The 13,109-nt window shown below is 42.6% G+C and overlaps 1 protein-coding gene across 3 annotated transcripts in view; it reads right to left on the bottom strand.

Annotated features, from left to right (window-relative positions):
* Positions 1-6,722: 6,722 nt before the first annotated feature.
* LOC117314761 overlaps positions 6,723-13,109 on the bottom strand; it is an 8,379-nt gene continuing 1,992 nt past the window's right edge. For all 3 annotated transcript variants that reach the window (XM_033868867.1, XM_033868865.1, XM_033868864.1), the window contains 2 exons: positions 12,036-12,127; positions 6,723-8,019 (listed from right to left, as the gene is read on the bottom strand). In XM_033868867.1, coding sequence (XP_033724758.1) covers positions 7,498-8,019; positions 12,036-12,086 — 573 coding nt within the window. In that variant the 5' untranslated portion in view covers positions 12,087-12,127 and the 3' untranslated portion in view covers positions 6,723-7,497. The remainder of the gene's footprint in view (positions 8,020-12,035; positions 12,128-13,109) is intronic.

Genomic DNA, 13,109 nt, shown 5'->3' with positions numbered 1-13,109 from the left:
GCCCCTTTGCTGACATAGTGTATGAAGCCCCTGTGCTGACATATTATGTGTGAAGCCCCTGTGCGGACATATTGCGCGTGAAGCCCCTGTGCTGACATACTATGTGTGAAGCCCCTGTGCTGACATACTATGTGTGAAGCCCCTGTGCTGACATATTATGTGTGAAGCCCCTGTGCTGACATATTATGTGTGAAGCCCCTGTGCTGTCATATTATGTGTGAAGCCCCTGTGCTGTCATATTATGTGTGAAGCCCCTGTGCTGACATATTGTGCGTGAAGCCCCTGTGCTGACATTTTATCTGTGAAGCCCCTGTGCTGACATATTGTGCGTGAAGCCCCTGTGCTGACATATTATGTGTGAAGCCCCTGTGCCGACATATTATGTGTGAAGCCCATTTGCTGACATATTGTGTGAAGCCCCCGTGCTGACATATTGTGTGTGAAGCCCCTGTGCTGACATATTTTAAATTCATAATTTATTTGGCTGTACAAATATTGTTGTATATTAGGGATGATTAAATTATCAGCATTGGTTTTAAAAAAGAACTAAACAAGAGGCCCATGGGCCTTAACAGTCATCTGATAAACACTTACAACAGGGACACACCCCTCAATCCAGCATCATTACCATAAATCATTTATATGCAGGCGGTTATGTTTCAGATAAAATCTGGTTTTGATCCTTTTTGGCTGAAAGAAAGAGCAGCATCTGAAAGCAAAATTTCAGCCAAGTTCCCATTTTTGGGGCATGTCCCTCTGTCCCAATGGGTTGGAAAAGCCTCATTAATATCAATTAGGGATTTACCTTCCCCAATGGTGTTTCATACTAAATATTGTTGTAATCAATTAAGGCATTAAAGAGGAGTAGCATTTTAAAGCAATATATAACCTAAATGCTCCTTTTGGGCGCCCCATCCTTCTTTCCCCCGGTGGCCGAGTGGTTAAGGTGTCCCGACACTTTAACACTAGCCCTCCACCTCTGTGTTGTGAGTTCGAAACCCACGTGGGGCAGTTGCCAGGTACTGACTGTAGGCCGGTGGTTTTTCTCCAGGTACTTCGGCTTTCCTCCACCTCCAAAACCTGGCATGTCCTTAAATGATTCTGGCTGTTAATAGGACGTTAAACAAAAACAAACCAAATCTTTCCCCAGGGCTCAGACCTGTCTCATTTATATAAAGTATGATTGCTGTTCCCTTAAAATGTTTCAAACCAAATTTGGTTGAAATCAATAAAGGCATTAAGAAGGAGTTCAATTTCAAAGCAAAATTTGTGTTAAGTTCTCCTTTTGGGGCCTCGTCCTTCTGTCCCTGGGGGCCCCATAAGCATCACTTGTAAAAAAATATGATTGCCATCCTCTTATAATACTTCAAACCAAATTTGGATGTAATCCAACCAAGGGTTTAAGAAGAATAGGGTTTTAAAGCAATAATTTACCAGAGTTCTCCTTTCGGGGCTCCGCCACTGTTGCCCCAGGGGTCACACCAGCCTCATTTACATAAAATATGTCTGCCCTCCTCCAATGATGTTTCACATCAAATTTAGTTGTAATCAACCAAAGGGTAAAAGAGGAGTAGGATTTTGTAGGATTTTATAGCAAATTTACCAAAGTTCCCCTTTTGGGGCCCCAGGGGTCAGACCAGCCTCATTTATATTAAATATGATTTCCCTCCCCCAATGAAGCTTCAAACCAAATTTGGAAGTAATCCATTCAAGGGTTAATGAGGAGTAGCGTTTTGAAAGAAAAAGTCTTACGCACGGTGGATGCCACAGGACGACAGACGGAACACGATGGCTATAGGTCATCCTGACCCTTTTGGCCAGATGACCTAAAAAAGTGGAAATAAAAAATCTTAAGAAAGATAAGAATTATGATTTTCAATTGTTGTACTCTTTCACAACCAAAAATCCACTTTCAGACTTACAATATGGCAGGAGAAGGGATCTTTTATAAATAGCAATACATGTAGTAAACTTTGTGAGGATAAAATACATGTTTAGACAGAAGCTATCTTCCCTGTCGTCCTCTTGTTAGTAAAATGTTACAATCACAATAAACTAGTAAATGATATTGAGGTCATTAGCTCACCTTCCCAAAGGTCCAATACCATCAAACTGCCATAACATACTGATGATTCCAGTGTAGTAGGAGAGGATTTCAGGGACTGATTAAAACTAAGCATCGTAAAAACAACGTACAGTATTAGATATTATATTATTTTGTTACCAGTCAGCTCGACGACGATCGAGGGGATTGTGACGTCGCCAGGTCATGTCTGGCTGAACCTGTTATTGTCGCTTATCCAGTTGTAGCCGTTTATAAATAGATTCGCACGAGCATGCCTGGGGCGCAATCTCGGGTATATATTCGGGTGTCTGGCTCGCTCAGTGGGCAGTCGAACGAATTTGTTTCCGGAGGTGTGCCACATTCCAACAGGCCTTCGCTTAGCTGGATAGTTATAGTAGCAGCAGAGGGGTACGTAAGCTTAGGCATAGGGTCATAATGTTAGGTGGCGCGGGAGTCAAGCTCCTGTAAGATCATGACCAAGGGAGGGGTCCGTGGGCTGATATAATGTATATAGTTATTTGTGTGTGAGCGTATTTTCATCTGTACATAATTCATCGACCCTTATTAAATATCCTTAACTTTAAAATGATGTAGTTTGTTATCTCTTCAATATCCGACAAGTGTTAGAACCTAACCGAACCTGGGTTGATAACACTAGGCGATGCGGGACTTCGGGACATACTAATATTTCCTATGCCAATTAAATAAATGATGCTCAGAAGGGTGATTTCCTTGTACTGTGTAGACCCCTCCATCTATGAAGAGTATTTGATTCTAGCACGCCTGGATATTGAGAAGATTTTCGAAATTTCAGTCAATTTGACCTCTTTTTGACCCTCCATAGCTAAGGCCTAGTGAGGTGGGGAACCATAACATTCACAGGCTTGGTAAATTGTTAATGGACGACAACAAACAGACAAAAGTCGATTAGAGTAAGGCACTTGAGACTTCATCTCGATGTGACCTATATTTTGGCAAGGCAAAGGAGGACAAAAGTAGTTCGCCACTTTTGTCTTTCTGTCCGAGACCAACATTCTGCTGTTGAACAGTAACTGTCAAAGGAGGTGGTGAAATGGCGGCCCACGGCCGAATCTTATTTTATGCATGATATTATGATAGACTTTTACCAAATACATGTCATTTTAGACACTAAAAGGAAAATTGGCAAATGCTGTATACGCAGCGCCACCTAACATGATTTCTGTAAAAAATGTGTACCCTCCCTTTTAAATTCAATATATTTCTTGTACAAAAGTACTTGATAAATTTCATATTGCATTGATAGTCTCATGTGATGTTATATTTTATAAAAACATGTGTGTTTAGTATGAATTTGTATAATAGAAAGTGTAATTACAGCTTTTTAGCCCACCATCATCAGATGGTGGGCTATTCAAATCGCCCTGCGTCCGTGGTCCGTCGTCCGTCCGTCCCTCCGTCCGTCCGTCCGTCCCTCCGTCCGTCCGTCCCTCCGTCCGTAAACAATTCTTGTTATCGCTAATCCTCAGAAAGTACTGAAGGGATCTTTCTCAAATTTCATATGTAGGTTCCCCTTGGTGCCTAGTTATGCATATTGCATTTTGGGACCGATCGGAAAACAACATGGCCGACAGGCAGCCATCTTGGATTTTGACCATTGAAGTTTGTTATCGCTATTTCTGAGAAAGTACTGAAGGGATCTTTCTCAAATTTCATATGTAGGTTCCCCTTGGTGCCTAGTTATGCATATTGCATTTTGAGACCGATCGGAAAACAACATGGCCGACAGGCAGCCATCTTGGATTTTGACAATTGAAGTTTGTTATCTCTATTTCTGAGAAAGTACTGAAGGGATCTTCCTGAAATTTCATATCTAGGTTCCCCTTGGTGCCTAGTTATGCATATTGCATTTTGGGACCGATCGGAAAACAACATGGCCGACAGGCAGCCATCTTGGATTTTGACTGTTGAAGTTTGTTATCGCTATTTCTGTGAAAGTACTGGAGGGATCTTTCTCAAATTTCATATGTAGGTTCCCCTTGGTGCCCAGTTATGCATATTGCATTTTGGGACCGATCGGAAAACAACATGGCCGACAGGCAGCCATCTTGGATTTTGACAGTTGAAGTTTGTTATCGCTATTTCTGAGAAAGTACTGAAGGGATCTTTCTCAAATTTCATATGAAGGTTCCCCTTGGTGCCTAGTTATGCATATTGCATTTTGAGACCAATCGGATAACAACATGGCAGACAGGCAGCCATCTTGGATTTTGACAATTGAAGTTTGTTATCACTATTTCTGGGAAAGCACTGAAGGGATCTTTCTCAAATTTCATATGGAGGTTCCCCCTTGGTGCCTAGTTATGCATATTGCATTTTGAGACCAATCTGAAAACAACATGGCCGACAGGCAGCCATCTTGGATTTTGACAATTGAAGTTTGTTATCGCTATTTCTGAGAAAGTACTGGAGGGATCTTTCTCAAATTTCATATGTAGGTTCCCCTTGGTGCCCAGTTATGCATATTGCATTTTGGGACCGATCGGAAAACAACATGGCCGACAGGCAGCCATCTTGGAATTTGACAGTTGAAGTTTGTTATCGCTATTTCTGAGAAAGTACTGAAGGGATCTTTCTCAAATTTCATAAGTAGGTTCCCCTTGGTCCCTTGTATTGCATTTTTGGACCAGTCTGTCCTGAAAACAACTTGACAAACAAACAGCCATTATCGTTAAATCTCAAATTTTTTATATAGCTAGGATTCCCTTGTTTGAAAAGTACTGGAGGGATGTCTCAATTTGCACAGATTAGTAAAATGAAGGGAAAAGTAGAGAAAAGATCAATCTGACATGGAACCTATGAAGATCATTCAATGGTGGGCGCCAAGATCCCTCTGGGATCTCTTGTGACAATTGAAGTTTGTTATCGCTATTTCTGAGAAGGTACTGAAGGGATCTTTCTCAAATTTCATATGTAGGATTCCCTTGGTGCCTAGTTATGCATATTGCATTTTGAGACCTATCGGAAAACAACATGGCCGACAGGCAGCCATCTTGGATTTTGACAATTGAAGTTTGTTATCGCTATTTCTGAGAAAGTACTGAAGGAATCTTTCTCAAATTTCATATATAGGTTCCCCTTGGTGCCTAGTTATGCATATTACATTTTGAGACCTATCAGAAAACAACATGGCCGACAGGCAGCCATCTTAGATTTTGACAATTGAAGTTGGTTATCGCTATTTCTCAGAAAGTAATGAAGGGATCTTTCTCAAATTTTCATATTTAGGTTCCCCTCGGCGCATAGTTATGCATTTTGCATTTTGAGACTAATCGTAAAACAACATGGCCGACAGGCAGCCTTCTTGGATTTTGACAATTGAAACTTATTATCGCTATTTCTAAGAAAGTGCTGAAGGGATCTTTCTCAAATTTCATATGTAGGTTCCCCTCGGTGCCTAGTTATGCATATTGCATTTTGAGACCAATCGGAAAACAACATGGCCGACAGGCAGCCATCTTGGATTTTGACAATTGAAGTTTGTTATCGCTATTTATCAGAAATTGCTGAAGGGATCTTTCTGAAATTTCATTTGTAGGTTGCCCTCTGTGCCTAGTTATGCATATTGGATTTTGAGACCAGTCAGAAAACAACCTGCCCAACAGGCAGCCATCTTGTATTTTGACAATTGAAGTTTGTTATCGCTATTTTACAGAAGGTACTGAAGGGATCTTCCCCTTGGTCCCTGGTGTTGCATTTTGGGACCAATCCGAAAACAACAGACAGCCATTATCGCTAAATCTTAAATTTTATATATAGGTTCCCCTTGTTTGAAAATTACTAGAGGGCTGTTTCTGAATTTACACAGATTAGTAAGACTTAGAGGAAGGGAAAAGTAGAGAAAAGATCAATCTGACATGGAACCTATAAAGATCATTCAATGGTGGGCGCCAAGATCCCTCTGGGATCTCTTGTTTAATAAAATTATCAGTTAAAAATGTACCTTCTTGAAATTTTCTTTTATTTGTTAAGTAGATAAAATGTAATAATCGTTGGAGTACTATCAAATTTTGCTTTTAAAAAACATGTTTGCATATTAATCTTAATACACAACCAAAAAAATCATCAAAAAATACTGGATAACAAAAGATTTTTGCATAATAAAATCTTGGAATATCCAGTAATTCACCAAATAAATTTGCTTCATTAAATGTTTATGAATATCCATAGATTATTTCTAACCGAAAATTTTGATAGTACTCCATGAATAACTGTGGTATTAGACTTTAAATGAACAGTTAAAAACAATGATTTTCACAAAGAAGACATCAAATTAGGCTGAAATTTAATTTTAGTGTCACCGAGCGTGATGACTCATATACAAAATTAAACCTTAAACAAATGGGGTGAATTTGTTTCACAAATAGGAAATAAAAATGTGTTCTATAATAATTAGTGGTCAAAACATTAGCTTCTTATGCAGTTTGACGGGGAAATAATGAAATCACCAAAAAAAGAATATATACATTGAGGATTGGAAATTAATTCCTCCCACATAATCGGGGATATTATGCTTTTGACGAAAATATGTTTCCAGGGAAAAAAATCGCTGTGGGCCGATTTAGCCCTCCTATGCACCACCTCCTTTACAGTTGAAATATTTACATGAATTCTTTGACATATGCAATTTTTATTTGCTTTGGTCAAGTGAATGCCCCAAGTCATACACTTTTGTGGAGAAAATGTATATAGAACTATAAAATACTAAAAGGAATTGAATTACGAGCAAGAAGAGACATTCTCAACAGGCAGGTGGTAGGTCTTCTTGCTTTAATTAGCCGAGTGGGTAAAACTGGTAAACCAACTACCTAATAAAAACTAGAGTCTGCCTCCTGTCTGTTGGGATTCTCTCTTCATAGTTTATATCCTACCTATTCAATCCTCTGCATACCCCAGAGCCTCACTCGATTTGCACTCTTCTCGGAAGAGAAGCCTTCTAAGAAGATCGCATTCCGTTATATTTAAATCGAGTAAACCGGAAGACTATAACCCTAAACAAACAAGTTTTTACGTTTTCTCAAACGCTATGACACAAACATGTATATGTTTGTGTCATAATTATATATAAATCCTTCTCTAGTGAACTCATCACTCGCACACTTAAACATGGTCACCGCCATCTTGGAAGATAAAAATCTTTCAGCTTCGAGACGGAAGAGGTAGAAGATCTTCCAGAAACAGAAGAGCTTCAAACTGAGTGACTGGAAGATATATTCTAGAAGGAGAAGAGTGCAAATCAAGTGGGGCTCTGGGTATCAAGGGGGAATGCGAACGACCTATTAATTCACAATTCAAAACGACAGCACATTGGCTCTATTTCATATATATTTATAACAAGAATTAAATTAGATGCAATTCTGGCACAATACATTGGATTAGCACTTTAATTTCTGTTACTTGGATGTCTTTTTAGAACATTCAAAATTCATATTAAAACTTTCCAGTTGTTTTAACCATTCTTCGTCCCTTTGTTTTTTAATGTTCGGTGATATATGAACATTTCCCGTCAGATAGTCGCGTTCATCTTCTGTAGAATTATTTCTGCTATTTCTCCAAAAATTACCATCGTCTGAATTTTTCCACATCCTGTCTTTTTTCTCCTGTAAAGCTAAACGACTGAACTCGGACCTGGATTTGCCACTCCTCCCGAATTCATTTTTATTTGTAAAATGATCAATTCTGAGGTCTTTTCTATCAGAATATTTGTCTTCTCCACGAAATATGTCTGTATCTCTTGTTTTCTCCTGGAAAGTCTGTGTCTTTTCACTACGAGAATGATCACTTCTTCGTTTTGTGTATATGTCAAAAGTTTTTGTCCTTTTTTCTTTCTTTCGTTTCTTTTCCTTTCCAATCTCGTGCACAGATGGGAATGTTTCTTCAGAACTCCACAACTCCCGCAAACTTAGCTGTTTTTTCTGTAAAATAAGGGAAAGTCAGTTAAATGCTTGTTTGCTAGGGATATCGCCTCATGAACAACCAGGATAATTTTGAGGCAGAATCTTGTTGTAGTAGTTAGTGACTATCTCATTGAACAACATATTGGAGGCCTGTCGCATGCCATCCAGAGCAATTAGGGTAAAGTGTCATCCTCAAGGACATGACGACAACACAGACCGACCCGTTTATAAGCTTCCAAAGAAATACAAAACAGAACGGGTAGGGAGCGTCGAACCACACACCTCAGATCTTCACATGAGGTTATGTAGAAAAGCACTCTAACGACTGAGCTAACATGGCCCCTCAAACACGGCCCCTCAATGTTTACGTCTGAGGTTACGTAGCCAGCACTCTTAACGACTGAGCTAACACGGCCCCTCAAACACGGCCCCTCAATGTTTACGTCTGAGGTTACGTAGCCAGCACTCTTAACGACTGAACTAACACGGCCCCTCAAACACGGCCCCTCAATGTTTACGTCTGAGGTTACGTAGCCAGCACTCTAAAGACTGAGCTAACACGACCCCTCAATGTTTACGTCTGAGGTTACGTAGCCGGCACTCTAACGACTGAGCTAACACGGCCCCTCAATGTTTACGTCTGAGGTTACGTAGCCAGCACTCTAACGACCGAGCTAACACGACCCCTCAATGTTTACGTCTGAGGTTACGTAGCCGGCACTCTAACGACCGAGCTAACACGGCCCCTCAATGTTTACGTCTGAGGTTACGTAGCCGGCACTCTAACGACCGAGCTAACACGGCCCCTCAATGTTTACGTCTGAGGTTACGTAGCCGGCACTCTAACGACCGAGCTAACACGGCCCCTCAATGTTTACGTCTGAGGTTACGTAGCCGGCACTCTAACGACCGAGCTAACACGGCCCCTCAATGTTTACGTCTGAGGTTACGTAGCCGGCACTCTAACGACTGAGCTAACATGGCCCCCTCAATGTTTACATCTGAGGTTACGTAGCCAGCACTCTAACGACTGAGCTAACACGACCCCTCAATGTTTACGTCTGAGGTTACGTAGCCAGCACTCTAACGACTGAGCTAACACGGCCTCCTCAATGTTTACGTCCGAGGTTACATAGCCAGCACTCTAACGACTGAGCTAACACGACCCCCTCAATGTTTACGTCTGAGGTTACGTAGCCAGCACTCTAACGACTGAGCTTACACGGCCCCTCAATGTTTACGTCTGAGGTTACGTAGCCAGCACTCTAACGACTGAGCTAACACGGCCCCTCAATGTTTACGTCTGAGGTTACCTAGCCAGCACTCTAACGACTGAGCTAACACGACCCCTCAATATTTACGTCTGAGTTTACGTAGCCAGCACTCTAACGACTGAGCTAACATGGCCCCTCAATGTTTACGTCTGAGGTTACGTAGCCAGCACTCTAACGACTGAGCCAACACGACCCCCTCAATGTTTACGTCTGAGGTTACCTAGCCAGCACTCTAACGACTGAGCTAACACTACCCCCTCAATGTTTACGTCTGAGGTTACATAGCCAGCACTCTAACGACTGAGCTAACACGGCCCCTCAATGTTTACGTCTGAGGTTACGTAGCCAGCACTCTAACGACTGAGCTAACACGGCCTACTCAATGTTTACGTCTGAGGTTACATAGCCAGCACTCTAACGACTGAGCTAACACAGCCCCTCAATGTTTACGTCTGAGGTTACGTAGCCAGCACTCTAACGACTGAGCTAACATGGCCCCCTCAATGTTTACATCTGAGGTTACGTAGCCAGCACTCTAACGACTGAGCTAACACGACCCCTCAATGTTTACGTCTGAGGTTACGTAGCCAGCACTCTAACGACTGAGCTAACACGGCCCCTCTATGTTTACGTCTGAGGTTACGTAGCCAGCACTCTAACGACTGAGCTAACACGACCCCTCAATGTTTACGTCTGAGGTTACGCAGCCAGCACTCTAACGACTGAGCTAACACGACCCCTCAATGTTTACGTCTGAGGTTACGTAGCCAGCACTCTAACGACTGAGCTAACACGGCCCCTCAATGTTTACGTCTGAGGTTACGTAGCCAGCACTCTAACTACCGAGCTAACACGGCCCCTCAATGTTTACGTCTGAGGTTACGTAGCCAGCACTCTAACGACTGAGCTAACACGACCCCTCAATGTTTACGTCTGAGGTTACGTAGCCAGCACTCTAACGACTGAGCTAGCACGGCCCCTCAATGTTTACGTCTGAGGTTACGTAGCCAGCACTCTAACGACTGAGCTAACACGACCCCTCAATGTTTACGTCTGAGGTTACGTAGCCAGCACTCTAACGACTGAGCTAACACGGCCCCTCAATGTTTACGTCTGAGGTTACGTAGCCAGCACTCTAAAGACTGAGCTAACACGACCCCCTCAATGTTTACGTCTGAGGTTACGTAGCCAGCACTCTAACGACTGAGCTAACATGGCCCCTCAATGTTTACGTCTGAGGTTACGTAGCCAGCAATCTAACGACTGAGCTAACACGACCCCTCAATGTTTACGTCTGAGGTTACGTAGCCAGCACTCTAAAGACTGAGCTAACACGACCCCCTCAATGTTTACGTCTGAGGTTACGTAGCCAGCACTCTAACGACTGAGCTAACACGACCCCCTCAATGTTTACGTCTGAGGTTACGTAGCCAGCACTCTAACGACTGAGCTAACACGACCCCTCAATGTTTACGTCTGAGGTTACGTAGCCAGCACTCTAACGACTGAGCTAACACGACCCCTCAATGTTTACGTCTGAGGTTACGTAGCCAGCACTCTAACGACTGAGCTAACACGGCCCCTCAATGTTTACGTCTGAGGTTACGTAGCCGGCACTCTAACGACTGAGCTAACACGACCCCCTCAATGTTTACGTCTGAGGTTACGTAGCCAGCACTCTAACGACTGAGCTAACACGGCCCCTCTATGTTTACGTCTGAGGTTACGTAGCCAGCACTCTAACGACTGAGCTAACATGGCCCCTCAATGTTTACGTCTGAGGTTACGTAGCCAGCACTCTAACGACTGAGCTAACACGACCCCTCAATGTTTACGTCTGAGGTTACGTAGCCAGCACTCTAACGACTGAGCTAACACGACCCCCTCAATGTTTACGTCTGAGGTTACTTAGCCAGCACTCTAACGACTGAGCTAACACGACCCCTCAATGTTTATGTTTGAGGTTACGCAGGCAGCACTCTAACGACTGAGCTAACACGGCCCCTTAATGTTTACGTCTGAGGCTACGTAGCCAGCACTCTAACGACTGAGCTAACACGACCCCTCAATGTTTATGTTTGAGGTTACGCAGGCAGCACTCTAACGACTGAGCTAACACGGCCCCTCAATGTTTACGTCTGAGGTTACCTAGCCAGCACTCTAACGACTGAGCTAACACGGCCCCTCAATGTTTACGTCTGAGGTTACGTAGCCAGCACTCTAACGACTGAGCTAACATGGCCCCTCAATGTTTACGTCTGAGGTTACGTAGCCAGCACTCTAACGACTGAGCTAACACGGCCCCTCTATGTTTACGTCTGAGGTTACGTAGCCAGCACTCTAACAACTGAGCTAACTCGGCCCTTCAATGTTTACGTCTGAGGTTACCTAGCCAGCACTCTAACGACTGAGCTAACACGACCCCTCAATGTTTACGTCTGAGGTTACGTAGCCAGCACTCTAACGACTGAGCTAACACGGCCCCTCTATGTTTACGTCTGAGGTTACGTAGCCAGCACTCTAACGACTGAGCTAACACGGCCCCTCAATGTTTACGTCTGAGGTTACCTAGCCAGCACTCTAACGAGTGAGCTAACACGGCCCCTCAATGTTTATGTCATCCACTATTTCCTAAAGTACAAGTGGACTAAGACTAGGTTTTCCAGAAGAGCGAGCATATTCTGTTTCCTTGATGACACATGCCTTGTTTATCTAGGTCAAACCCAGATATCTGGTTACGTCATACGACTACAAACATACCTTCTGTTTGTATTCCGTGTCTGTATCCAACACATCGTGACACTGTTGCATGTCATTTTTCCAAGCTTGAGCAGATAAATGCACTTGTCTGCCTGAAAATTTAAATGAAACTTAAATGACAACAAACTAAACTTACCAGACCACAATAGATGCAGACTCGATAAATATCAATTAGAACCTGAGTAACTGTAAATTTAACGTTACAACACATCACTGGACCAGGAATGAACACTTAAAAGTGTTGTAGTTATCCTCAAATAAGCCCCCTTTTCTAGTGTAAACGTTTAGTATGGTATGTACACACTTAAATAAGCCCCCTTCTCTAGTGTAAACCCTAAGTATCGGATGTACACACTTAAATAAGCTCCCTTCTCTAGTGTAAACATTCAGTATGGTATGTACACACTCAAATAAGCTCCCTTCTTTAGTGTAAATGTTTAGTATGGTATGTACACACTCAAATAAGCCCCCTTCTCTAGTGTAAACGTTTAGTATGGTATGTACACACTCAAATAAGCTCCCTTCTCTAGTGTAAATGTTTAGTATGGTATGTACACACTCAAATAAGCTCCCTTCTCTAGTGTAAATGTTCAGTATCGTATGTACACACTCAAATAAGCTCCCTTCAATTCCCTGGTGTAATTTTTACAGCATTGAATGAAGTTTGCGGAATGCTTATTTTTCAACTTCTTTCACAAGTATCTTACTACTTTTGAATCAATATTGGGTATTATTTAAATGTGGACAGGGCTTATTTCAAAATAAATATGGTATGTTGGGCAAATTGACAGGAGCTGCCATGCATGTTACCAAGTCGAGATGTCAATGTCATCTGGATATACATGTTAGGTAGTACGTAACATGATGATAACGTAATAACATGTGTGTCACTGTTGGAACTGGACTGGAATGAGCGCCGCTGTGGCCTCGGAACTGGACTGGGATGAGTGCCGCTGTGGCCTCGGAACTTGACTGGGATGAGTGCCGCTGTGGCCTCGGAAATGGACTGGGATGAGCGCCACCATGGCCTCGGAACTGGACTGGGATGAGTGCCGCTGTGGCCTCGGAACTTGA

This window comes from Pecten maximus, chromosome 16, assembly GCF_902652985.1.
Source record: "Pecten maximus chromosome 16, xPecMax1.1, whole genome shotgun sequence".
NCBI classification, from domain to species: domain Eukaryota; kingdom Metazoa; phylum Mollusca; class Bivalvia; order Pectinida; family Pectinidae; genus Pecten; species Pecten maximus.
The sequence above is the reverse complement of the archived record's forward strand: the minus strand, read 5'-3'. Positions and strand labels throughout refer to the sequence as shown.